At 37.2% G+C, this 25504-nt stretch overlaps 2 protein-coding genes across 7 annotated transcripts in view; both read right to left on the bottom strand.

Moving 5' to 3' along the window:
* The window catches only part of LOC131063643 (uncharacterized), a 234193-nt gene that overhangs the window by 122769 nt on the left and 85920 nt on the right, over positions 1–25504 (bottom strand). The gene's annotated exons all lie outside the window — the stretch shown is intronic.
* LOC131063539 (uncharacterized) lies at positions 20355–21455 on the bottom strand. Its single transcript, XM_057997390.2, has one exon. The coding sequence runs from the start codon at positions 21453–21455 to the stop codon at positions 20355–20357; it is 1101 nt and encodes a 366-aa protein (XP_057853373.2).

The following is a 25504-nucleotide window of genomic DNA, read 5'->3' as shown; positions in this document are numbered from 1 at the left end:
CCTCTCTCTCAAGCTTTCTATTCTTTTCCACTTCTTCTCTAAACTTGTCCTTCAATGCCTCAAATGTGTCGGTGGCATCATCTAAAGTCTGCTCTGCTGTGGATGGTCCTAACTCAGAAGTCTGTATATCATAATCCTCTGCTAGGATCTCACCCTCATATTTATCTGCTGCCGGTGTAGCTATCTGCAGTTTTCTAGATCCAGTCTCATCTCGAATCATCTTGGACATCTTTGTAGCCTTCTTCTTCTCTGTTATCACATGTGAACGTCCAACAAGGCTCTCTAAATCAATTGCATTGTCCTCGTCCTCAATTACGATCACCTTGGTTAATCTTTCCTTCAACCAATCTGGGATATTCGATCTTGTCTCTTGAACTTGAATTTCTTTATGTACTATTTCTTCTTGTCTGGGAGGAGATGTTACTTCATTATCTTCTTCTAAATCATAGTCTTGGAGAGATCCATCTGACGAAACATGCTGCGCCTGTCCTTCCTCCTGTCTGTCATTCTGTACCATCGATTCCATGGACTCTTCCACTCGAACTGTTCTATTCTCTGGTCTGGAAGAAGTACCTGGTGCTTGATCTTTGTTGGCACCTTGCTTTTTCTTGGAAGACTCTTTCTTTTCCGATCTTTCCTTTCTCTTCGAACCTCTCGAATGGAGATTGCCCTCACTGGCACATCGAAGGTTACCTTCACCTAAATTCCTAGGATTAGGATTGCCTTCACTAACACTTGCTCCACCTTCGGCTGGTTTTTCTTCCAAAGTAAAAGACATAGCTATGCCTTGTTCTCTCAACTTCTGATGCTGAACGTCTACCCATCTGCGAGTACAAGACAAGACTGGTGCCATCAAATCATCTAAATCCACGGCCTCGGGCTCATTCCAATTCAAACTTATTGTTTTGCTTTCTCTATCATATGAAGACTGGATGTGCCTGCCATTGTCCTGAGCTTGGTCGGCCACTCTGTAAATCCTGCATTTCCTGATGAAATCCAAAGGCAATCTAGAATGTATCTTTCGTTTCACTTCGAGATCATCTAAGAGGTTCATCATAAAATCTTCAATTTGGTGCTCATGTTTAAATCTTCTACCGACCGTCTCCTCTAAATGTCCATGTGGATCAAAACTATTCCTCCAAGCAAAAGATGAAAAAGAATACAAGGCTAACTCCTTCTCTGCGTCATCCATGGCTAAGACATTAGGACATACCTCAACTGAATTACCCAAAATAATAGGTACCTGGACTCCATTCTGATGTCTGTGTCTGAATGCCTTCACATATGCTGCCAACTGCCTTGTTACTTCAAGTAACACAATTCTGTCTGTCGGGTACCTCGGCAACATGTATGGAGGTAAAGGACATCCATGCACTCTAATGTAAGTGAACTTGGGAAACTGAATGAACCAAGCACCGTACCTCTTGATGAACTCCTGGGCATCCTGAGATAATCTGTTGTGAATCCCTCCTTGCAAAGTCCTTGTGATGTTCATCGTGAAAGTATCATTGACTAACTTGTAGTTCTTCCCTGGCGGATGATGCAAGTAGGTATAGGATTCACAAGCTCTGACCTCGCCGGGTCCTCTTCCAATCACTCCTCTGTGAGGTAGTCCTGCGTACTCAACGCTCCTGATTAAGGCATAGATGACGTATGAACTCATGTGGAAGGACTTAGTAGCCCTGAGTCTTCTCAACTGTACGTCTAAGCAATGGCTAATTATCCTAGCCCAATGTATCGTACCCTTTCCTTGAACAATCACCTGGATGAAGTAAAACATCCACTTCTCAAAATAGAAGGCATGAGGTGCTCCTGTAACTCTGTTGAGCATGGTAATCAAATCTCTGTATTCCTCCTGGAAATCAATCCGATGCGGTGTGTTCGATACTTTGCTCAGACGGGGACGACTCTTAAGTAGCCAGTTCTTGTTGATTATGCTTAGGCAAGCATCTGGATCATCATCGTACACTGATCTGGCTCCTTCAATGCTCTTGTATATCATGTCCCTGTGCTCTGGAAGATGGAAGGCTTCACTTATGGCTTCCTCTGAAAGGTATGCCAAAGTGTTTCCCTCATTGGACACAATTGTCCTGGACTGTGGATTGTAGTGACGGGCACACTCGATCATCAACTCGTGGCACTGAATAGCTGGAGGAAAACCGGCCGCCTTGATGATGCCACTCTCTATTATTCTCCGGGCGACAGGTGATGGCTTGCCAATGTAAGGGACCTCTCGAAACTTCTTCGTGCTAAAGTTCCCCAAGTTGGTATCTCCAATGTTGCTCCATTTAGACACGATCTTGGTCTCCACTTCTTCGGTCTTCTGATCTTCTTTCATGAGAGCCGAGCGGCTGGTGGATGCCCCTGCCTTTGGGGTCGCCATACCTACACAACATTTCATTATAAGAAATAGATTTTGCAATAAATAACGGTGATTAGAGAGATAAAGTTTTTTAGGAAACCTCATGATAAGTCTCTAGAGTTATCATTTCCTAAAAAACAACGATTGAGCTAAGAGATTCAAAATTCAAAATTTCAAAATTTGAAATACGACGATGAATGAATAAAGCAATAATAATTAAAATCGCCATACCTCGATAGAGAGCTAACTCTAGAATGCAAAAAGAAAATTCGCCTAGGCAAAATTGAGGTATAAAATAATCTTCAATATGATCTCCTCAAAATTGACTTTGCCACCTTTGGAGTGAACGCGATCTTCAAGTATCGCCTTAGACGTGGTCTTAAATGATCTTCAAATTTGTCCTTGACAAATCGCTCAAACAAATCCTCCAAGTCTTTAGCAAATTCGCCTTAATGTATCCTCAAGTTCGCATTTGATGTGGTCTTCAAATTCGCACCACCCTTGATAACTAAGCGCCACCCTTGGTTTGAATTCGCACCACCTTTGAACACACTTCGCACTATATTCGCCTCTTCTTAATTCGCATGAAGAAAGGTAAAAATGATTATGTGAAAATGAAAATTTCCACTCCCCTTATATATAGCGCGCTCATCCTTTCACCCCTTAGGCCGACTTGCTTAATAAAACCATTTTTTAAATGATTTGCAATAAAATAACAAGGCCGACTTGCTTAATTGAGCGCTCCAAATCGATTTTTATTAATTAATTAATTAATTATTAATGCCTTGCGTTTTTTAAATGTGAATTTCGATTTTTAAATAAAGGCAAAAAATAATTAATAAAAGATAACGCCATATTAAATGCTAAATAAAATGGATATTCAATTTTTAAATTGATTTAGCATTTGAGGAAAATTCGAATTGCTTACTTGGTGCCAAAATTGGAAAAAGGAAGGGACGTACCTCATCGCTCTGGTCCCTTGGAGAGGGACAGGAGCGATCCATGATTTTGATCTTGATTTTGCATTTCTTACGTCCAACTCCTTCATCTCCACGTTCAAAATCGATCATCATGATGAGTCCTTCGAATTTGATCATCTTGCATGCGTACTTAAATGTCTTTTGAGTGTTCATCACCTTTGTCCCTTGGAGAGGGACAGGAGCGATCTCCAAATTTCCACGTTCAAAAATTGATCATTTTGTTAGGCTCTTCGAATTTGATTGCTTTGCATGTGTGCTTAAGTGCCTTTGAGTGTTCATCGCCCTGGTCCTTGTCCAAAGGACAGGAGCGATCTTCATATTTTCACGTTCACTATGCATCTTCGACCTCATTCTTTCATTGTAAAGTGAGTAACATCCTTGTTCGTTCCTTTTGCGCTTGTTCCATTTGTTTGCATGAGGTGTTTGGACGTTTAAAGGGATCATCGCCCTTGTCCCTTGGAGAGGGACAGGAGCGATCCACGTTCTTTTCCTTGACCTTGGCAACTTTACACTTTGATCTCCTTTGCAATGTCCTCTAGACGCCGTCCTTCACCTTACCTAACTTCGCTTCGCTTTGATCTTGAAGGAACGTAAGTGTTTTTGATAGTATCGCCTTGGTCCTTGTCCAAAGGACAGGAGCGATGTGAGCTTTTACCTTGATTGGCAATGTTTGGACGTTCAACACTCTTGCGAATTATCTTCAAACGATGCCTTGGACCATATGCTATCTTATGACGTCTTGACTTAGCTTGAACTTGAAGCAAAACGAGGAATCCAAAGCAAATCGCCCTGGTCCCTTGGAGAGGGACAGGAGCGATATAGTCTCCATGCTCAAAATGATGATCATTTTACGTTCAAAACCCTTGTATATCATCTTTTTATCATACCATGGACCCTCTAAAACATTGCAACATCTTGTCCTTACGTAAATTTTGCATGAAATGACTAATGCATTCAACATCGCCCTAGTCCCTTCCTGAGGGACAGGAGCGATCTAGGCTATAGGGTGCGAATTTCATCATTGCGACGACCTTTGAATGTTTGTGCTTGCTAAAGACGCCTTGAAATGTCCCTCGCCACCTTGTCTTGACTTGGATCGTCTTTGAACTTGCGTAGGAAGCAACATCATCCTTGCATCGCCCTTGTCCCTTGGAGAGGGACAGGAGCGATCCTCCTTTTGTAGCCTTTATCTCACCTTGCCAGGTTCCACGTTTATATTCAACGGACTTGTCTTTCTTCACTCCATTTGTTCATGCCTTGACATTGTTTGTAACTTTGCAAGAAAATCAATTATATCAAAAATCGCTCTGGTCCCTTCCTGAGGGACAAGAGCGAACTAGGCATTTAGCACTGTTATGGACGTCCCAAAAATCTTCAATTTATATTCAACGCATTTATCTCATGTTTTTCCTTGTTTTTGAACGTAAACTTGCCTTGACCTTTGTCTGGATTTTGCATAATGAAGGAAATCGCTCTGGTCCCTGGGAGAGGGACGAGAGCTACAAGGTACCTCGCCCTGGTCCCTTGGAGAGGGACAGGAGCGATTTGGTCAATATAGGTCATTCTCCTTCGTTTCTGCATCTCAAATTATATTCATTTGGCAAAGCATCTTCCTTTGGACGTCCTCAAATCATTAAGTCATCAAAATCTTGCAAGGACAAGGCGAAATTGAATTTGTAGCTCCGGTCCTTCACTGAGGGACAGGAGCGATTTTCCTCCTGGAGGCATTTCTGTGCTCATGAAAATCTTCAATTTATATTCAATGGAAAGATATCGCCGTTCTCCATCACTTCCAACTTGAAATTTGTCTGGACTCTGCAGGGATGATGAGATATTTGAAAATGAGCTCCCGTCCTTCACTGAGGGACAGGAGCGATTTTGCTCCTACAGGCCAAAATAACATGATTTTTCACATTCTAACACTTCACAAGGCGAAAACAAATCAATTCCAATGCCCAAGATCAAAGTCAAAAAAAGTCAAAATTTGGTCAAAATATTCAATCGGACAAAATTCACATTTCACTTTCAATACTTAGACAAATTTAAGCTCTGCATTAACATTCCAATTGAAAATTAGACCAATTTGGCGAATTCATTGCATTCAAAATTTGCATCCTAGAAAAGGAAGCTCGAAAGCTCTCAAAAACGACTGGATTTTGGCCTGAAAAGACAAAAATTAAAACCCTAAGGCTTGACCCTAAATCCAGACGACTAACTAACTAACAAAACCCTAAAAACGAAAGCGAAAACGAGCGAAAAACGAGCAAAAAGAGGGGGTCCCCATTTGCGATGGGGCGATGTGTGAAATGGTCACAACACTTACCCACATACGGTCTCCTAGCAAACCCATGCAGTTGACTATTTGTTCCTTGTCTCCTCTTTATATAGCCTCACTCCTCCCCTACCGTACCAGTTTAATACCTCCATTATTAAATATTTTCTCATTGGCCAATCCAAATTTTGCCTTCTAATTTTTTTTATTTTCTTTGATTCCTTTTTCCTTTTCCTCCCATTTTCCACCTTCGTACTATCAAAATTATCGTGCGTAACTTTACATGCTTTCGGTTTCTCTTCAACAAGATTTGTAGCTTCAAGAAAATTACACATTGGCAAAAATACCTCGTAGTCCTCCATTTGCTAGTAGAATTGTCCATTTAGGGAACTAGTTTCATCCTCTAAGCAATCTTCCAATTCCAATACCCCTTCATCAATATGTTTTATCCTCTCTCTTCCTTCCTCTATACTCCACTCTCGGTCTTTGGGCTCTGAATCTGAAGATGCCAATTCTTCACTCACCACCTGAGTCCTCAGATCGATGACGTACTTCCTTCCCTGACTCTCAATGAAGAGTACGTTATGCTTCCAATTGTAATCTACCTTCACAGTGATTAACCACTCTCTCCCAAGGAGAGCCTCATACACCTTCTTCTGTAATGGGATGACGACAAAATCTAGGAAGAAGAGTTGTGTGCCAATTGTTACCTTATGTTCCATCCAAGTCACCAATGGCTTAATGCCATGTTGGTCAGCCCCCACCAAGGAGAATTATCTTTCATGTGCCCCTCAATTTTGCACTTAGTACACCATAGTTCATTACTTTCCTTATTGGTTCCTTTCTTAGCCTTCAATTCTTTCATCATTCTCAACATATCTTGTCAAAGGGCCTAAATCATTTTGGATTCTTCATCACTGCTACCTTCGGTGCTCTCGTCATCGTTGATCTTCCTCTTCCCTCGAGAGGATGTTTTGTTCTTACTCTCGATGTCCATCACCCGATTGTAAGCATCAATGTATGAGGACAGAGGCACTAATTTCATCTTCTTGTGCAGCGAAGGGATCAACCCCTCAATGAACCACCTCTTCTTCATCCCATCGACTAGCTGGTTCTCCATCTTGTTCAGCAGTTCTTTGAGCCTATGATTGTATGCTCGCACGTTCTCATTCTTCCCTTGCCTAGTGTTGTAAATTTCTGCAACAATCGTATTCTCATCTCTTAGCAGTTTGAATTCTTCTTGAAATGTCTTCTTTAGTTCAGTCCATCCCACCTTGTACTTACCTCTGGGTCTATATACTAGTCGATGGAAATTCCTTGTAGAGTAGCGAGAAATGCCTATAGCCAATAATCTCGGTCATCTTGACCACTCGCCTCCCATATTGTTATGCAGGTCTTGCAATGGCATGCGGGATCCTCCGATCCATCCCCTGTAAATTTAGGGAGTTTCTTCTTCTCCTGGGTGTTCATCATTGTTTTCACTCGAAAAGTATTGTGTATTCTATTAAGTTCTTTCAAAATTCTGTGATCGAAATAGAAGAGATGGAGATATGATCTGAAAGTTGTATTTTATCTGCTATAGCGCGTTTTGAAGATGCACCACACTTGTTAATTTCGGTGTGTACATCCTCCTCAATGTAAGCATGCTATATAAGTGGATGAGGGGTTACGTAGTGAAGAGATATGTCTTCCCACATGGGAAGACACATCTCTTCCCTACGTACCTCTCACCACAGCATATAAACTAGTCACCATTTACTTACCCGATCAGAAGGAGTGCGACTTGTTTGAGAATCGCTTTACCACCCGATACCATGAACGGTGTAACCATTGTTCAAACGCGATAAGTTAACTTTGGTTTTATTTATCATTAGTTAACGTTAACATATTAGTATATGTAATCAAATTAATATATATAAATATATATCGGAAGCATGAAATAGTACAACTGACGTTACAAAATTTGACACTCCCTCTTAACTAGGGAGGACACATTTCATGTTAGAGAAAACATCACAATTCATCCATTGATTGTGAAGAGAGGAGATATCACACCATAGTGATATTCAGAGATATGGTTCAACAATGAATATCAACTCTCATGATACTCACCATAACTCATAGTTATCAAGGAAGGTATGTGCACTGGCATCAAGTCACATGATGCCTACCATACTCATAATGATTTCATGGCATGTCCATGAATATTATGTTCATAATATTCACCATGAAGATCTCTATCATAATTATGGTTTATTTAATGATATCAACCAACAAGTATCTACCATAATGTCTCAAAGATATATATACTATCATGACATGTCCACAAATATCAAGTCACATGATATCCATCAAGATAGTTAAATTGATAATTACAAAATCGTCACCTTACAATATCAATTTGAAACAAGTGTTCATTATTGAAAAGTCGTCACCCTTCAATAATGTTCACAGAAGGCCCATGCAGTCATGGAGTCACACACATGACAAATAAAAGAGTTTACACACTAAAAATCTTTAAATATATTAGTATATCAGAATAAATGAGACTCTATCTCAAAATTAGATAACATTTTCAACCATACCAAGTTTATCTCTAAAGTGTTCAATCTTGATCTTGGAGAGAGGCTTGGTAAGAATGTCTGCAATCTGATCACCTTTACCAATATAATTCAGTCGGATCGCATTCCTTTCCACCATATCTTGAACATAGTGATAAGGAATCTCAATGTGTTTAGACCTGTCATGAAATACTAGATTCATTGAAAGCTTGATGCAACTTTGATTGTCACAGTAGATGACAGTAGGATTTAAGGGTTGTCCAAACAGTCCTACAAGCAGTTTCCGAAGCCATACTGCTTCTCTTGCTCCCATGGAGGTTGCAATGTATTCAACTTCTGTAGAACTCTGAGCAACTGAAGACTGTTTTCTACATATCCATGAGATCATTTCTGATCCTAAACTGAAGCAACATCTTGATGTGCTTTTCATGTCAACTATGCTTCCAGCCCAATCAGAATCAGTGAATCCATGTAGGTCAATTTCTACATGTTTATATTTCAAACCAAAACCAATAGTTCCTCGAAGATATCTCAGAATATGCTTTGCAGCAACAAGATGCATTTCCCTGGGTTCACACATGAACTGACTTAGTGCATTAACAGCATAACATATATCAGGTCTTGTGTTCACCAAATACATCAGAGATCCAATAATCTGTCTGTAGAGGGTAGGATCTGCAAACTCTGATTCTGCAGTTGCTTCCTTTAGTTTGTGCAGATTTGTCTCCATAGGTGTGGTCATGGATCTATAATCCATCATTCCAAATCTCTTGAGTATATCAATGGTGTATTTTCCTTGATTAAGGATTATACCATCTGCCTGCTGCCAAACTTCCAATCCAAGGAAGTAGTGAAGAATTCCTAAATCTTTCATATCAAACTCAAAGGCTCTTTCTTACATTGAGAAATACAATTATTCTCTCCTGTGATTAGTAGATCATCAACATAAAGAATAAGAATTAATAATTCACCATTGATTACCTTGTAGTAGAGATTTGGATTTGCTTCATTCTTGGAAAACCCTAATTCCAAGAGATAGTGATCAATTCTTTCATACCATGCTCCGGGGGCCTATTTCAGTCCATATAGAGCTTTCCTTAATTTGCAAACATGTGATTCAGCCTTATGAATCACAAAACCTTCAGGTTGCTCCAAATAAACTTCTTCTTCAATCTTCCCATTCAGAAAAGCAGTCTTAACATCCATTTGATGGACTTTCCATCCTTTAGATGCTGCAATAGACAAAACTGCTCGGACAGAAGTGTATCTGGCAACAAAAGCAAATGTCTCTTCATAGTCAATACCTTCATTCTGTGAGAAACCTCTAGCAACAAACCTTGCTTTGTGCTTCTCAATGCTGCCATCCGCTGCATGTTTGATTTTGAAGAGCCATTTAGAAGATACCATAGATTTGCCTTTAGGCCTAGGCACAATATCCAAGACATTATTTTTCAGAATTGACTGATACTCTTCTGACATAGCATCTTTCCAAACTTGATGCTTGAGCGCATCTCCAACACAGGAAGGTTCTGCATCAATGATCTCACTCATCAAGGCAGTATAACTGGAAAATAGGTTAGGTCTCTTACTTTCTCTGAAGGTCCCCTTTGGAGCAGCATAATTTTCAGCTTCTTGAAGCATCTTTTTAGCCCAAAGTGGTCTCTTCCTAGTTTTGGGATAATTTTCTTCTAAAGGTAAGCCTTGAACTTCATGCTCAACATCTTCAGGGGTCTCCCTCTGAATCTCAGGGGTGGAATCCTCATCCAAGCTTGAAGGAGGATCTTGGTGTTCTAATTCATTAGAGCTTTTGGACATCCTGAATGCTATGTCTTCCTCAAAGATGACATCTCTACTTAGTTCAATTTGTCTTTGACCAGGTATGTATACTCTGTAGGCTTTAGAGGTTTCACTGTACCCAACAAATACTCCTTTCTTTGCAGAAGGTTCTAACTTTGACCTCTTTTCTTTGGGGACATGAATATAGACTGGACACCCAAAGATCCGGAAATGACTTATGTCAGGTTTGTTGCTAGTAAAGGCTTCTTTAGGGGTTTTATTGTCAAGAAGAGAATGAGGACATCTATTTTGAATGTACTCAGTTGTCTTAGATGCTTCAACCCAAAATGAGGTTTCTATATTTTGGTCAAACAACATAGCCCTAGCAGCTTCTACTATAGTCCTATTCTTTCTTTCAGCTACCCCATTTTGTTGTGGGTTATAAGGTACAGTTAACTCCCTCTTAATCCTAGCATTTATACAATAATCTTTAAACATATCAGAAGTGTATTCCCCCCCATTGTCTGTTCTTAAGGTTATGATTTTCTTACCTGTCATATTTACTGCAAGAGCTTTGAATTCCTTAAATTTAGAAAGGATTTCTTCAGACTCTTTGTACCTCAGAAAATATATCCAGGTCCTCCTAGAATAATCATCTACAAATATTACATAATATAAAAGTCCCCCTAATGAGGGTACAGACATGGGTCCACATAAATCAGAATGAACTAATTCTAATACATTTTTGGATTTACTATTGCTAGAATTAAAAGACCCTTTAGTATTCTTTCCCAAGGCACACCCTTTGCAGGCTCCTTCAGATTTTTGACTTAGCTTGGGTAAGCCGATCACCATCTTCTCTATCTTAGGTAGGGCATGGAAATGAAAGTGCCCTAATCTTTTGTGCCAAAGTTCATTCGAATCTGGAGTCTCATGAATCAAGGCTCGAGGTGGAGTGGTGCAAAGTTTGTAGAGGCTCCCTTGTCTTACTCCAATGGCGTGGGCTTTCTTGATGGTGGAGTTCTTTGGCCAAGCAAGTACCTTTCCTTCCATAAAGGTTAATCTGTAACCCTTATCTTCAAGTGCAGAAACTGAGACAAGGTTTCTTTTTATACCAGGTACAAATAGAACTCCAGTCAGCTGTAGGGATATGCCTGACTTTAGGTTGATATTGCAGGTTCCTATTCCCATAACTGGATAATTTGAGTCATCACCAATTGTCACTTCTTCATTTGAACTTTCCACAAGTGTATCTAGGTGCTCACGAAATCGAGTGATGTGTTGAGATGCTCCGTTGTCAATCACCCATGTGTTGAAACTGGAGGTGACTTGACTAGAGAGGGCTGAGTAGAAGACTAGCTTCTCGAAATTACTCCCTTTCTTAATTTCTGCCATTGAAGCTTGTTCTTTGATCCTGTCTAGACACTTCATTGCATAGTGCCCATATTGGTCACATTGGAAACATTGTACTTCAGAAATGTCTCTCTTCTTCTTTGAAGACCTCTTCCCATTTGAGTTGTTATCCCTCTTTCTCTTAAAGTTCTTCTTCTTTCCTTTCTTGTGGGAATTAGAGTTTAGAACTTGAATGTCTTCATTACAATTGTTTTGTTTTATTCCTCTTGTGACAAGCCGAGATTCCTCTTGAATGCAATCGGTTTTCAATCTATCAAACTTGGGAAATTTAGAACGAGCACTGATTCCTTGAATGAACGATTCCCATGAGGTAGGAAGTCCATTTAGGGCCATCATAGCAAGTTCTTTGTTGTCTACTAGATGTCCAATAGTGGATAGTTGATCCCTAAGCTCAGTGATCCTCAAGAAATAGGATGTAATTGTTTCTCCTTTATTCATCTTTATATGGTGTAGTTGATTCTTTAGGGTGAGAGCCCTGCTAGTGTTGTTGATTTCATAAATGTCAGCTAGTGCTTTGAACATCTGAAAGGCCATCTCATATTTAGAAATAACTGGTACAATGTGGTCTCTTACTGAATCCACCATTATCTTAAGGGCCTTCTCACTGTCCTTGCTCCACTGAATTTTCTCTGTATCATTAGAGGGTTCAGGAATTTCACTTTTGACATGGGAGTCAATTTTATTTTCTTTCAAAACAAGCATGATCCTGAATTTCCAAGATACAAAATTTGATGCTCCATCTAATCTATCTTCAAAGCTAACTCCGGTTGCCATTGGGATTATGGGAATGTGATCTTAGTAAGAGCCTGGTGAAGGTTTATGAAATCGTCACAGAATTTTAATATGATCTTCCTTAACTCCGCTCTGATACCATGTTAAGTTCTTTAAAAATTTGTGATCAAAATAGAAGAGATGGAGATATGATCTGAAAGTTGTATTTTATCTGCTGTAGCGTATTTTGAAGATGCACCACGCTTATTAATTTCGGTGTGTACATCCTCCTCAATGTAAGCATGCTATATAAGTGGATGAGGGGTTACGTAGTGAAGAGATATGTCTTCCCACGTGGGAAGACACATCTCTTCCCTACATACCTCTCACCACAGTATATAAACTAGTCACCATTTACTTACCCGATCGGAAGGAGTGCGACTTGTTTGAGAATCGCTTTACCACCCGATACCATGAACGATGTAACCATTGATCAAACGCGATAAGTTAACTTTGGTTTTATTTATCATTAGTTAACGTTAACATATTAGTATATGTAATCAAATTAATATATATATATATATATATCGAAAGCATGAAATAGTACGACTAACGTTACAAAATTTAACATATTCGACTAGATTGGAGCGTCTCACTCTGGCCCACGTTCCTATGCCTCTCTTGCACTCTCGGCCACGCGCAAGCTCTCTACGCGTCCACCTTTTGTGTCTTCTACACATTGGTCACCTTCTTCATTTCTATACTCTCTCTTCCCTGGAGTCTTGGACTAGAGCCCCTATTCTCAGTTCCTCCAGGAGGGACAAGTTCTCGATACGATGCAAATTGGTTTCTTGCCTGCTCACTCCCTTGTGTGTTGGACCTAGATGGACTATTCTAAACGCTACATTTTGGTGCTTTCCCTGCACTCTTGGCCACACGCGCATGCTCTACATGTCCACCTCCAGCGTCCCCAACACTCCGGGTACTTTCAAGTGTGCCAAACCCGAGTGGACTTTTTCGACTGCTACATTCCAATGCTTTCCTTGCACTCTCGGCCACACACATGTCCTCTACAAGTCCACCTCCAAAATCCCCAACACTCTAGGTACTTCCAAGCTCTTATTCGTCCCTATGCTCCCTCTGGCCGAGGGTTGACGGATCACCTAATCGCTTGGTCTTGACCACCCTGTCGCCTCTTCTCACCTTTATTGGGGTCTAAGGTCATGAATCACACAAGGCTGACCGAATTTCTTTTAAGGCAACGGTGCCAAAATGTTTATTGCTATATCTAATAAATTTAGTACTAGAAATAATAATACAAATGATAATGCATGCCGGACACGGCAGTAAAATATATCTTTATTTGCAAATGAAATTCTTATAGAGAAACAGAACAAAGATGGTCGGCCAAGGATTACAATTAATTTGACTATACCATACTACCTTCCTTGGCGGTACACAACATATTTAAAGGACCCGACAGTTGCCAAGAGGAACACAACCGTCAACCAACAAACACATAACTACCCGAGAGTGACAACCCATTTAATACAAATAATTAATATATTGCCGGATAAACAATATTATCAAACATAACAATAGGAATTTTATGCCAACTAGATTAATCAATGTTTCATGATTTTTCCCCTTTCAGAATTGCAATTGTTATATGAATCATGGACTGGCGATTTTTACTAATTTTAACTTGATTTTATTTGGTGATTAAACATGATTTCAAAACTTTTTACTATGTGAAAGTTTATGCACAATTGTAACATTATTTTACAAATTCCAATGGGTTTTTTAAGGGCAAGATATATTATCCACATGTGGTAGGATTTAAAACATGATAGAGGATGTTGTTTTTATAATTTAAAACACACAAAATGTCATTTCCAATTTTTACAGTTGTTTCTAGGAATTTGATGACCAAATTTCCATCCGCTAGTTCCTTAGTACAGCACAAGTGCTAGTTTGGATGGTTCACGCCAAGTATCTATCAAATTTGTGGGCGGTAAACAACAAAATTGAGGCAAATATAGTGACGGTGTGGCATTTATAATACTGTTGTGATCATATTACTAACATCATTAAAGAGAGATATATGGTTGTTTTTTCTAAAATTATATATCTTGAGTTTTACAAGAATTATTGTTATATTTTGAATTTCGTAAAATATTATTGTTTTTCTTTATAATGTAAGGGATTTTTTTTTAATCGGTTAAAATTAAAGTTTTTTAATTTGATATATAATCAAAAATACTTTTTTAATATTTCACAAATTAACTCAACAACATTTTTAATTGTAAATTTAAATACTTTTTCTAATTAATTAATTTTGTTATAATTAATGTAATAGTATAACTTTATTTATATCATTTAATACAATTAGTAAATATATTAAAAAAAATACAAACCCATGCGGTCCCATATTAGGACTAGCAACTTATTTTACCTTGTTTGGAAACCTCTAGTAGCATTCATCAATATTCATTTTTCAAGTTAATTGTTAACTACATGGAGTTTAGGCTCTTTACCATTGAATAAATTTCATGTGAATCATATTCAAGTGATTTAAATTTATTCAGACTTTCATTGACACTAATCCTGCATGTTCTGTTTGTAGGTTGTGTTAGTTTAGGATCTTATATATTTTGAATATTATAATTGAAAGTCATAATGATTTTATTATATTATATAACTATTAATTAAAAAATTCATAAAAATTTGACATTAACCAAATCTAAAACTATGAAAGTCTTTTTTTTTTTGAGGTGTGGGGGAACCTTGGAGCTTGATTAAAACCGATAAAATGATGAAAAATGGCATGCCCCATGAAGATTTGTGTGGTTTCCAAGTATTTTGTTCTTGATGGCAAGGGATTTTCCCCTTGACCTTGCCTTGTGCCACAATAGGGAGAATTCCAAGGGCACTACCCCTCACCCCCACTGGCAACATTGCCCTTCAACCATCCTATAGGTTGCCACCCTAGACCCTTGATCTCATTTTTATTCTACCTATATTTATACGCAATTCAAATGCCTTAAAAATAAAAATAGTAGCTTTTTCTCTATTTTTCTTTTTTCTACATTTCTTTATAATCTAATTTTTTTCTAAGTTTTAAAAAACTTATTCTTTTGGAAGAAGAAGAAAACAATTTAACATCCACGAGGCTAAACATAACCTATGGGGTAGTCTGATTTCTCATGATAATCTTTTTGTTTGTGTTCCAAAGGTATTCTTTTATTCCACCAAAGAGGCTGATCTTGGACTTCTGTTGATATCTTCTAAATTCTCATTACAAAAACTCTTCTTACAAAAACGCTTCTTATGTTTGTTCTCTTTGGCTCTACATACATACTTCCTTCTTCAGAAATCTACTTGTAGTCTTCAATATAAATCTGATTTATCCCTCATAACACTCTACTCTTGACTTGCAGCGAAACTACTTTAATTCACTTATTTTTCTGCTCTGCATCTAATAATATTCAATAAAGACTTAGAATCTTTTCATAAAAATCTACATAAGAGAATCTTCTTGTTTCTTCTCTTTATCTTCTTGTGATGAATGATTTTTATTTTTATATTTCACTCATTCTCCACACACTCAATCACTCTTCACAATATGATCTTATATCTTCCTAAGAGGGGTTATTCCTTGTAGAGACATTACCCTTTATAAAAAATAGACACATCCTAAACAAGTTGCACCTTTTTGGGAATAATTACTCCTCTATGTTTATCACTGGTTTTGTTTATTGTTTATACTTAATTGCTGCTTGACTTGGGCAATATAGATATAGTTTTTGATCACTGATTGCCTTATATAACCAATTACTTTATGGCTTATAGATGTAGCTATAAATAAAGAATCTTAATTGCTGCTTGGTAATATTTGTTTGTGTCTTTAAACGCCCTCAGAATGACTAGTTATTGCATCTCCAAACCTTTGCAACCTGCTTATTCCTTTCCACACCCAGCTGATACCTCAGTGGCCAGTTGTACGCTCAGAGTTATGGTCATGGTACACCACAATAATTAATATAATTGCCAAGCATTCGATTGAAACATGACAGCTATATGATACTAAGTGAATTGCTTTATTATACTGAAGTTTCCATGAATATCCAAGCAAGCTATCAACCAGGTAAGAATATCATCTTATTTTGGTGGAAATCGACTTCATTAGATTCCTTGTTTATTAATTCTGAAACTGCTTCATAATCTAAGTCATTTGTTAAGTGTTTTTTATTTAACTTTAATACTTTCATATTGAATCAATGCCTTTTGACAAACAAATTTTCTTTTTTTAATGTAATCTTTAGTCAAGTCACTGTCTATATCAAGTCGTTGTCTTTTCCTTTAGTATGTTATTAATATCTTAACAGATGTAATCGCTGCTTTTTATACTTAAGTCACTGCTCTCCATATCTTAACATCGACCCCTTAACATGGCATTTTATATGTCTTCAACATGGTCGGCCAGCATGGTCTTTGCTATATTTTCTAAACTCATATTTTTGAATTGCTAATATATTCTTTGACTTGAGCAATTTTAGACTTCCTCCAACTTGTCTTTGCCTTGGGCCACTTTGATGATTGTTGTTATTAATATATTTAATATGTTGCTACTAATAGTGATCATAGGAGTGCTGTCATGGTTGTGTGGGACTTGGCCAAAAATACTACTTGTTTAAATCAAAAAACTTCAATATCTGCATTCGTATCTTTGTTCATAACTTGCCTTTCTTAGTTTGTTGTCTTTAATAAATGCAATATCAATATTGTTCATATCTTGTTCCTTATGTAGTATACTTTGACAATCATTTCCATCTTGCCCACATTTGACATCAATGATAATTTGTCCAACGATCTTACCCAATGCCTTTGACATCAACAATGACAAGTGACAACATTTCCAACACAAACTACTCTCCACCACCTTCAACATATTGAGTAAATAACCATTTGACTGATGCAGACTCTCAAGATCCCTACATTTTCTATAAAAGCCTATCTCCAACATCCTCTTTGTTGCATGACTCCATGATTTTCAACCTCTTTTCAATTTTAGCTTGAGTTTGTTTCATTGATTCAAACAAAGAGTTCATTTTGTCATCCATGATTTTGTCAATGATAACTAACATGCAACTCAAGATTTTCAACAATGATAGTTTCCCACCAGGCTGGAAAGATACTTTGTGCTCTAATACCACTGTAACGACCACCCTTTGTTCGAACCCAATTTTTTGCATTTTTTTCCACAATTTACTACATAGGCATTTCGTCAAACAATTTACATGAGGCTATTCTAGACGATTGTTTTGCTTACAATAACATTAAGAATAACAATAATAGTATTGAGTACCATTCTCCAAAGATTGATATTCTTTCACCAGATTTATTGCAATATATTTTGAAAGGAAGATTGCAGATACAAACAATAGCCCTAGATGGCACATAAAAAATTTACATACATTAGACCTCAAAGACATTAATATTTTAATATTCCAAATGGCTGACCTGCTTGCTAATCTATTGTTCACTAGTCAAACATTCAATTTCAGAATAAAACACTACTAATGTATCAAATATTTAATATAGCACCTCCTTGAGCCTCCCTAAATGTGTACAACTCTCACTGAATTGTTGTATGGAAGATCTAAATGTATACTCGTCCACCAAATTGTTGTATAGAAAATCTAAATGTATACTCATCCACCCCCAAAGCTACGATTACCTTTTATTAAGCTGCATCAGCTTGAAAACATGCTTGGAACCTTTTCCTAGTGTCTTCCAAATTAGTACGATACTTATTAAGGGTGTAGAACAATCTATACTTTGTTTGATTCCTCTTAGAATAGCTGCAATAAATCTTTTCAATCAGCAAGTTAAAGAGAAGTACAACAGGTTAGAAAGCTTTGATTCCTCCTTTTCTGACACTTTATTGGCTCCTTTCACCCTTAGTGATGTGCTAAAATCTTTCCAAAAGCTATGTGGGATTTTATCATGGTTTTTTCAGCCTCACATAAATTTCTTCAAATTGTACGGTTCTTCCAAGCAAAAGGGTATGGCTCGAAATAATTCCATCACTAATACATTTTATTATTATTTTTAATTTTTTTAATTTCCTTCCTTCACAACCACACACTGCACAATCAAAATTTTGATTTTCAATTTTTCTTACCCCACACACACAACACATAATAAATTATTAATTTTTGAAGGCAAACTTCTGAACCTGCAAACTTGGCAAACCTGAAAATGTGAGATGATAAAACCTTCAACTCCAAATCATTCTGACAAACTTTTAGCACAATCCATGACCCTAAATAAACCAAGCCACATTAACCAAGGAGGATCGTTGGCTAATCTTCTCCGAGAGGGTTTCCATCCTCAAGAAAGCTGAGATGAACCAAGTTCAATCCCATAGGACGGACCACAAGGGTTTCATCAAAGGAAGATAGAATAATTTGCATAATACCAAATGAGCTCACAAGCCCCTTTTATAATCTTTTTGAGAAATTTATGGAAAATATAATATAAAATCAGTTATAAATTAAATAGGTCTTGCTTCTCCAAAAATTGATTTATTTCATTATTTAGATATTCACAGCACTTGAATCACTTTGTCAAGCGTCCAACATTTAAAACTTTTAATTCTCTTTCCAATGCATTATTGCATTAAGGTGCTTATTGAATTATTTTAATTGAAATTAAGTAACCTTGGTAACATAATTAAATCAAAGCCAATAAATTATAATACACCCAAGTTATGGAAACTACCGGAAAACAATGGAATCAAAATTGGATTGCATAATAATGAAAATTGGGGCTGATCGAGTGACTATAAATAGATGCTCTCTCCAAGAATCTTGGAGAACACACCAAAAGCTGGAATTTACTTCGGGAAGTGTCTAAGAATCCTCTAGACCAACTAAGACCATTGCTCAAATCAAACATTCTCTCTGATAGGGCTGATGGTCATCGAGAAAGTCGAAGCAAATTGTAGTACTAAAGTTATTGAAAAATGGAGACATTATAGAATCTCAGTTTTGAATTTTAGAAAATGTTTATTAACTAGAAATCAAGGTACATTTCATCTACCTAGCTTGTATGATGCAGAAGTATCTAGGTTCAAAAGCAATTCTACATCAGCCACAAACAAAATAAATGTATGCTATATTGCTATCACTAATACATTTGGCCTAAAATTCCGACGGAGGTTTCCAACGGAGAAGGTATATTGTGACCAAATTTGACTTTTTTTTTAAAAAATACCCGAATTCGTCGGAATTCCAATGATAATTTCACATTTGGTTTCGACGGAGAAGGCATTAGTAATGAAATTTGATTTTTTTGAAATAAAGTGCCCGCGTTCATCGAAATTCTAACGACCACGGGCATTACTTTAAAAAAAAAAAAAAAAGAGCTCAAGTCATTTGCTCAATCAATCCCGCGCAAGCTTCGTCGACCTCTAGCAACCCTACGTGCGATCTCCTAAAAGGTTAGGCTCTTTTGCATATGAATTTTCATTTTAAATTAAATCTTCTTTAATTTCTATCTTGAATATACAAACCCTGGTGCCCAATTTGCTTGATCTAGCTACATCCACCTGCCATGGCTTCCTCTGATACACCCACCTTAATAGATGCCTCCACCAATATAGTGGATTGAAATCAATGAAAGAGGGGAAGAGTGGATAGAGATATTGCTGGAGGAGATCGGGCTGTGCGTGATCATGAGTCCATAAGTGGGAAGAGGAGAAGAGGGCACACTTGATGGAGGAGGTTGGCAAGTGTCCCAACTAATTTTTTGACCATGGAGGCAACTAAACTGCAATCAGAATAAACTAGGAAATTATATTAACACATCTGTATTTTTCTAGGTCTCCACCACACAAGTCTTATGATTCTCACAATCTCTGCAACAACCATTGCACAAGTTGCCATAGCAACAATCACCCTAAAATTCCACTCCATGGTGGCCATTGTCATGCTCCCTAAAACTTCTGTCATTCCATAATTCATATGGTTTTCTTTGGAATAGCCGTGTCTTTTACTCTTTTTTAAACATGCAAGTCAACTTGCTATCAATATCTTAAAACTACCTGGCCAATTTCTTTATATTGAAAGTGCAATGTGATCATTTTATTAGAAAAACGAAATAATAAGCAGATTTCAAACTACATAATCTGTACAAATACATGAAGTGCCTTTGCTTTGAGTAAAATGTTGGTAAATGAAAGAGAAAATCCCCACAATGACATCATCTTCAACCTAGTATAGATGATACAACTTCGATTCCTTGAGGGCAGATGTAAAATTAACATAGGTGAGAACAGAAAACCACCTTTCTCTGTTCTTAAGCTTGTGTACAGAAATGGTATCAGGAACCAATTCATGAGAACACTTGCCGTTAGAGAGAGGAAAGTCATACATGGCAGGCTTATTGTTAAATCTGTTCTTAGCTTTCTTCCCTTCATCTAACCGTTTCCCTACCATCAGATCCTCTGGCCCCATTGTATTATTCTTAGCAATAGGAGATTCCTCAATCCATTTCACCAAATCCCATGAGAGGGCATATCCCATACCAGACATATACTTGTCAAAAGTATCCATTTTGTCACAGGGTATAACAAAACCATTGTAAGTGTAAATCCTTGGCAAAGGCTTCAGTGACTCAGCCAACTTATCGATCCTAAAATAAATATCATCATCTACCTTCATAACATAGTCATATTGCAATCCCATTTTTGGCAGACTAGAAAAATAAGTATAAGTCTTACCTTCATTCATGTTCTCTTCACAGTTCAATATTATGATATCATTATAGGCCATTATCTCTGGAGGCACAAGGATTCTTTGATCATCCTTTGTCAGATTGCAGAACACAAATCTGACGTCTACTTTTGCATGGACAGTGGATTGGATTCCATAAACCATACAAAGAAAATGTCTTCTTTCATACAGATCTGCCCTCGTTAGGACTCCAATCAGAATCTTGAGCTCACAGCCAGTCTTTGAGCCATTGCCCTTATCAACTTCAATGGCTGCAGTGACATTCTCCTTAATATCCTTTGTACAGTTCTGATCTACTTGTGGGCAGCTACAATTGATGAAGATCTGGCTGCCTTGAGAATCCACAAATGTATTCTCATCTGTTCTCAGAAGAAATGTTGGAAACGATGAATTGAGACCATTTGCATTAGAATTATAGTCCAATACTCTGTTCAAACTAGATGGCCTTCTAACTATTTGTCTGAATTCTGGAACTTTGAGTAAGGCTAATAAGAAAAGAACTGTGAATAGGCATAGCAACCCAGTTATGATTATCGAGGTGGGTAAGGAACGAGAGAAGACTTTTGTGCTGCGCTTCATGGATCTTCTCTCATAAATGTTCAAGAAAGATATAAAGATAATAATAAGGCCTTCGGATTGAACATAGAGGTTGTGGGCTTTTATAATCTTGTGTACGCATGCTTTCTTGTTTAAGTGCCGGCTGTTTTGCCTTTTTCTATGGGTGGCAAAATGAGTTTAATAAAGCTTCACTTTCAAACATTTGCAGCGCCCACTCTTTTTGACTTCGTATGTTATTAGGTATTTTAAGCTCCGCATAGGAATACATCATCTTTAATACAGATGAAACATGCATGAGGCTTAAAAAACTATATTTAATATTTAGTTTGCTTTTATTTTTATCGGTATTACTCGGAAGTGGAGAGAAAAGTAGTGCACTCATATAGTGGGTTAGCTAAAACATTCCCCTATTTGGCTTGAGCTCCACAAGAGCAATGGTTGGGGAGAATTGTACGACAGGGTTGACCCAATAATTCATTATCGACCATAGTCAAGCACCGACCTACTGGTCACCTCCCCCTTGTTCAACAACAAGAAGCTGTAAGACCACCATTAAAGCCATAAAAACAATAAGACACAATGTAAAAAATCATTTTATACTACAAGCAATCGATCAAACTAGTCAAGTCTATCAGTTATGGCTAATTTGAATTTGCATAAATCATATGAAAAAACACAATCTAAATAATCGGACAGACATTTATTTCTTTAAATCAAACAAGCAATCCACATATAATTAATGCAATCAACCCAAATAGCCATGACACCTGTTCAAACTCCACAAATCATTATTTTTGGTCAATTTGTTGTGCTCAACCCCAATTTCATCCACCTTTCAACATTTGAATAGTGGTAGCAATCTGAGATGTCAAGGAGGAGCAGACAATTAGAAGCAACAACGACCATTTTGATCTAGGTATTCTGCATATTCTATTTCCAGTTTGTTTGAAGATATGATTAGTTATATTGCTTATGCCTGAACTATTTGTATGTGCTCATTGTTGTTCCTCAATTGCTAAGTGTTGTTCAACATTGTAAGTGAAAAGTAACTGTTGTAAACACAATGTAACGTTCTACGAAGTTTATTATATATGGTTTGTGCCATCAAACGTTAAAATTAAATTATCCATTAGAGAAGGAATTCACTTGACCCTATTCTCGCTTTTGGACCACTAGTGTCTTATTCACCAAGCTCAAGAGATTCAATCAATTGCTGAGAATATCCATGTTGCTATGGAGAGGGTCCCTACTTATCGTAGAATTCACCAAGGCATTTGTCTCAGCCAGAGATCTATTGATCATTCTATAGACATTATCTATTGGTTTAATGCTAATTTGGATTTTATTTTAATTCTTTCTAGCCAAAACGATCCACAATCATTAGAAGAACTATTCTAGAGATAGCTTAAAGTGGAAGTGGTGTTGCAATGTAGAAAACATCTCAAGTCATCTTAATGGCAGTTATAGACAAGAGTTATGGCCTTGACAAATGGGGGTGCCAAATAAATAATTTTCCAACAAACATTTTCAGTGTTCCATTAGGTTTGTCCTTATTTGAATGCTCATTTCAACTTCCAAGGACACTAGTTAGTACTAGATGTGATGATTCTTTGGTTCCACCAAGATCCCTAATAGACTACTTTTAGTAAGTTTTTCTTTTTTGAAAGCTATATAGTGCCTGAATTTGAATCATGTAACAAGAATAGAAGGCATTCATCTCTACTACAAAGTTTACCCATTTTGTAAACACACTCGATTAAAATAAAGATCATTTTGTTCAGCTATATTGTAATTATCAATTTTGTGTTTTATTTTGTTCAATTTTTGCTTTTGGTACATTAAATTTCTCAACTAGTGTATTGTTCCCCAAATTACTAGCCTAATTTAGATAAGTGCTATCACAACCTAGTTGCTCTTGCATGTACCATCAAATGCAGTCAGATATTGGATATTTGAATTAAAGACAAGATTCAATGATATTGAAGAACTAGCTACTAACTCCTCGAATTCCTTCAAATTGTTGATCTAGGTGGCTTGAGGAAAACAAAGATCAAGGATGATGAACTGATTTGTGCTAATGCTCCGAAGTAACCAAAATAAGTAGTGGGCCCCATTGGAAAGGTCATTTGGCAATTAGACTCCCTTTAGAGCCTAGGTAAGTTGTGACATCCCTAAGTTTGACAGGAAAATTGATGTAGATGTTGTTGATGATTATATTTCTAAATTGGAGATGTATTTCTTTGTAATTTCTTAGATTAGAGAAAAATATGTATGCTCTACTTAAATTAGAATTCCAGTTCAACAATGTTGGATTGCTAGCTTGCTAGCCAAGAAGGATTTGAAGGAACTCCACTTGATTTAGTGATGGAGGTGAATCTCAGTTTGGGTGGTTTCATGGAGGTCATCAAGGAAGATTTTTCCAAAAGATACAAATGAAGAAAAGTAAATTTTGTGGCAACTATGAGCGAAAATTTGTATTTGACTACATCAATACTTAACAACTTAAGAAGTTGATTCAAAAGGGTCATATTGACCAGCTACTTTTGGTTTGTGGAAGCCCATTTTGTACTTTCCAAGAAGAAGATGGGACATGGTGATTCAAATCGACTATTGGGTCCTAATCAAGACCACTATCAAGAACAAGTTTTTGATCCCTCAAATTGCTGACCTCTTGAACCAGCTCTCAGGAGATGAATTTTTCAACAAGATTGATTTGAAATCAGGGAACCATCAATTCCTTGTTGAGCTAATTAACATTTGGAAGACTTTATTTGAGTCCAAGAAGGGCTTGTTTGAGTGGTTATTGATGCCCTTTGGCATAATCACTAAACCAACAACATTCATTTGGATGATGAATGATGTACCTAGATTCTTCATAGGCTGTTTGTGATTGTCTACTTGGATGACATTCTTATGTTCAAAAAGATATGGGAATAACATGTGACAAGTTCTTTCCAACTTGCATCAGCTTAAGCTTTATGCCAATATAGAGAAATGCTCTTTTAGCATGGAGAGAATCTAGTACTTCAAGTACATTGTTGATGAAGATGGTGTACATGTTGACCTAGAGAAGATCTTAATCTATAAAGAATATATTGCTCCTAGGATTCTCATAAAACTCTTGAGTTTCTTGGGGCTAACCAAATTCCACATTAGGTTTTTGCTCACATTTATTCACATTGCATTGCCTCTAAACATGCAACAAAAGTGGGGCCTAAGAAAAGTTCATATGAATAGGGCCACAACAACAAGCATTCACTCAATTGAAATAGAAGTTTTGTTCAGTACCACTCTTTGTTTTGTCTGATTTGTAGCAATCTTTTGAGATCAAAATAGATGCCTTAGAAAATGTATGGGGAGCAATCTTGGCTAACATTAGCATCTAGTTGCCTACCATAGTGAGACGTTTTCTAACATAGTGTGTAGGCACCTAAAATATGTCAGAGATTTATGCTATTGTTTAGGTCTGCATACAATGAAAGGACTACAAATTGGAAGGAGACAATCATCCATACTTACAACAAGCTTCTGCAGCTCATGTAGACTCAAGGTGAGTTGCAAAATGACCATCAAAGGTGGTCCATGTACCTACAATGGTGAGCCATTTCTAACATAGTGTCACCAGAGACTTTTTCTATTTACCATAACAAGATGTTTTATAACATAGTGGGTAAGTACCAAAAATATAACAAAAAGATATATGCTATCATTTAGGTTTGCAAGCAATGGAAGGATTACATTTTGGGTAAGGAGATAGTCATGCATACTTATTACAAGCCTCTGCAGTTCATGTAGACTTGAGGTGAGTTTTAAAATTACCATCATCAAAGGTGCTCCACATACCTACAACATTTTTTTTCAATTGAACATTTGACACAAGAACAGGAGTATTGATAAGGTTGTTGACTGCTTGACTTATCTTTCATCTGCAGCTTTGATAACAACACTTGGTTCTTGCAAGCATAAAACATTAGAATGACCTTAACTTAACATTAGAGATCTTGAATTCTTTGACATATACCAAAAATTCACAGTTAGATGGTAGGTTCTTGATTTTCACATAGAAAATG

This window comes from Cryptomeria japonica, chromosome 4, assembly GCF_030272615.1.
Source record: "Cryptomeria japonica chromosome 4, Sugi_1.0, whole genome shotgun sequence".
NCBI classification, from domain to species: domain Eukaryota; kingdom Viridiplantae; phylum Streptophyta; class Pinopsida; order Cupressales; family Cupressaceae; genus Cryptomeria; species Cryptomeria japonica.
This window is presented reverse-complemented; position numbering and strand designations above follow the sequence as displayed.

Coding starts and splice junctions, on each gene's coding strand:
- LOC131063539 (XM_057997390.2), bottom strand. CDS start 21,455: ATGAAGCGCAGCACAAAAGTCTTCTCTCGTTCCTTACCCACCTCGATA.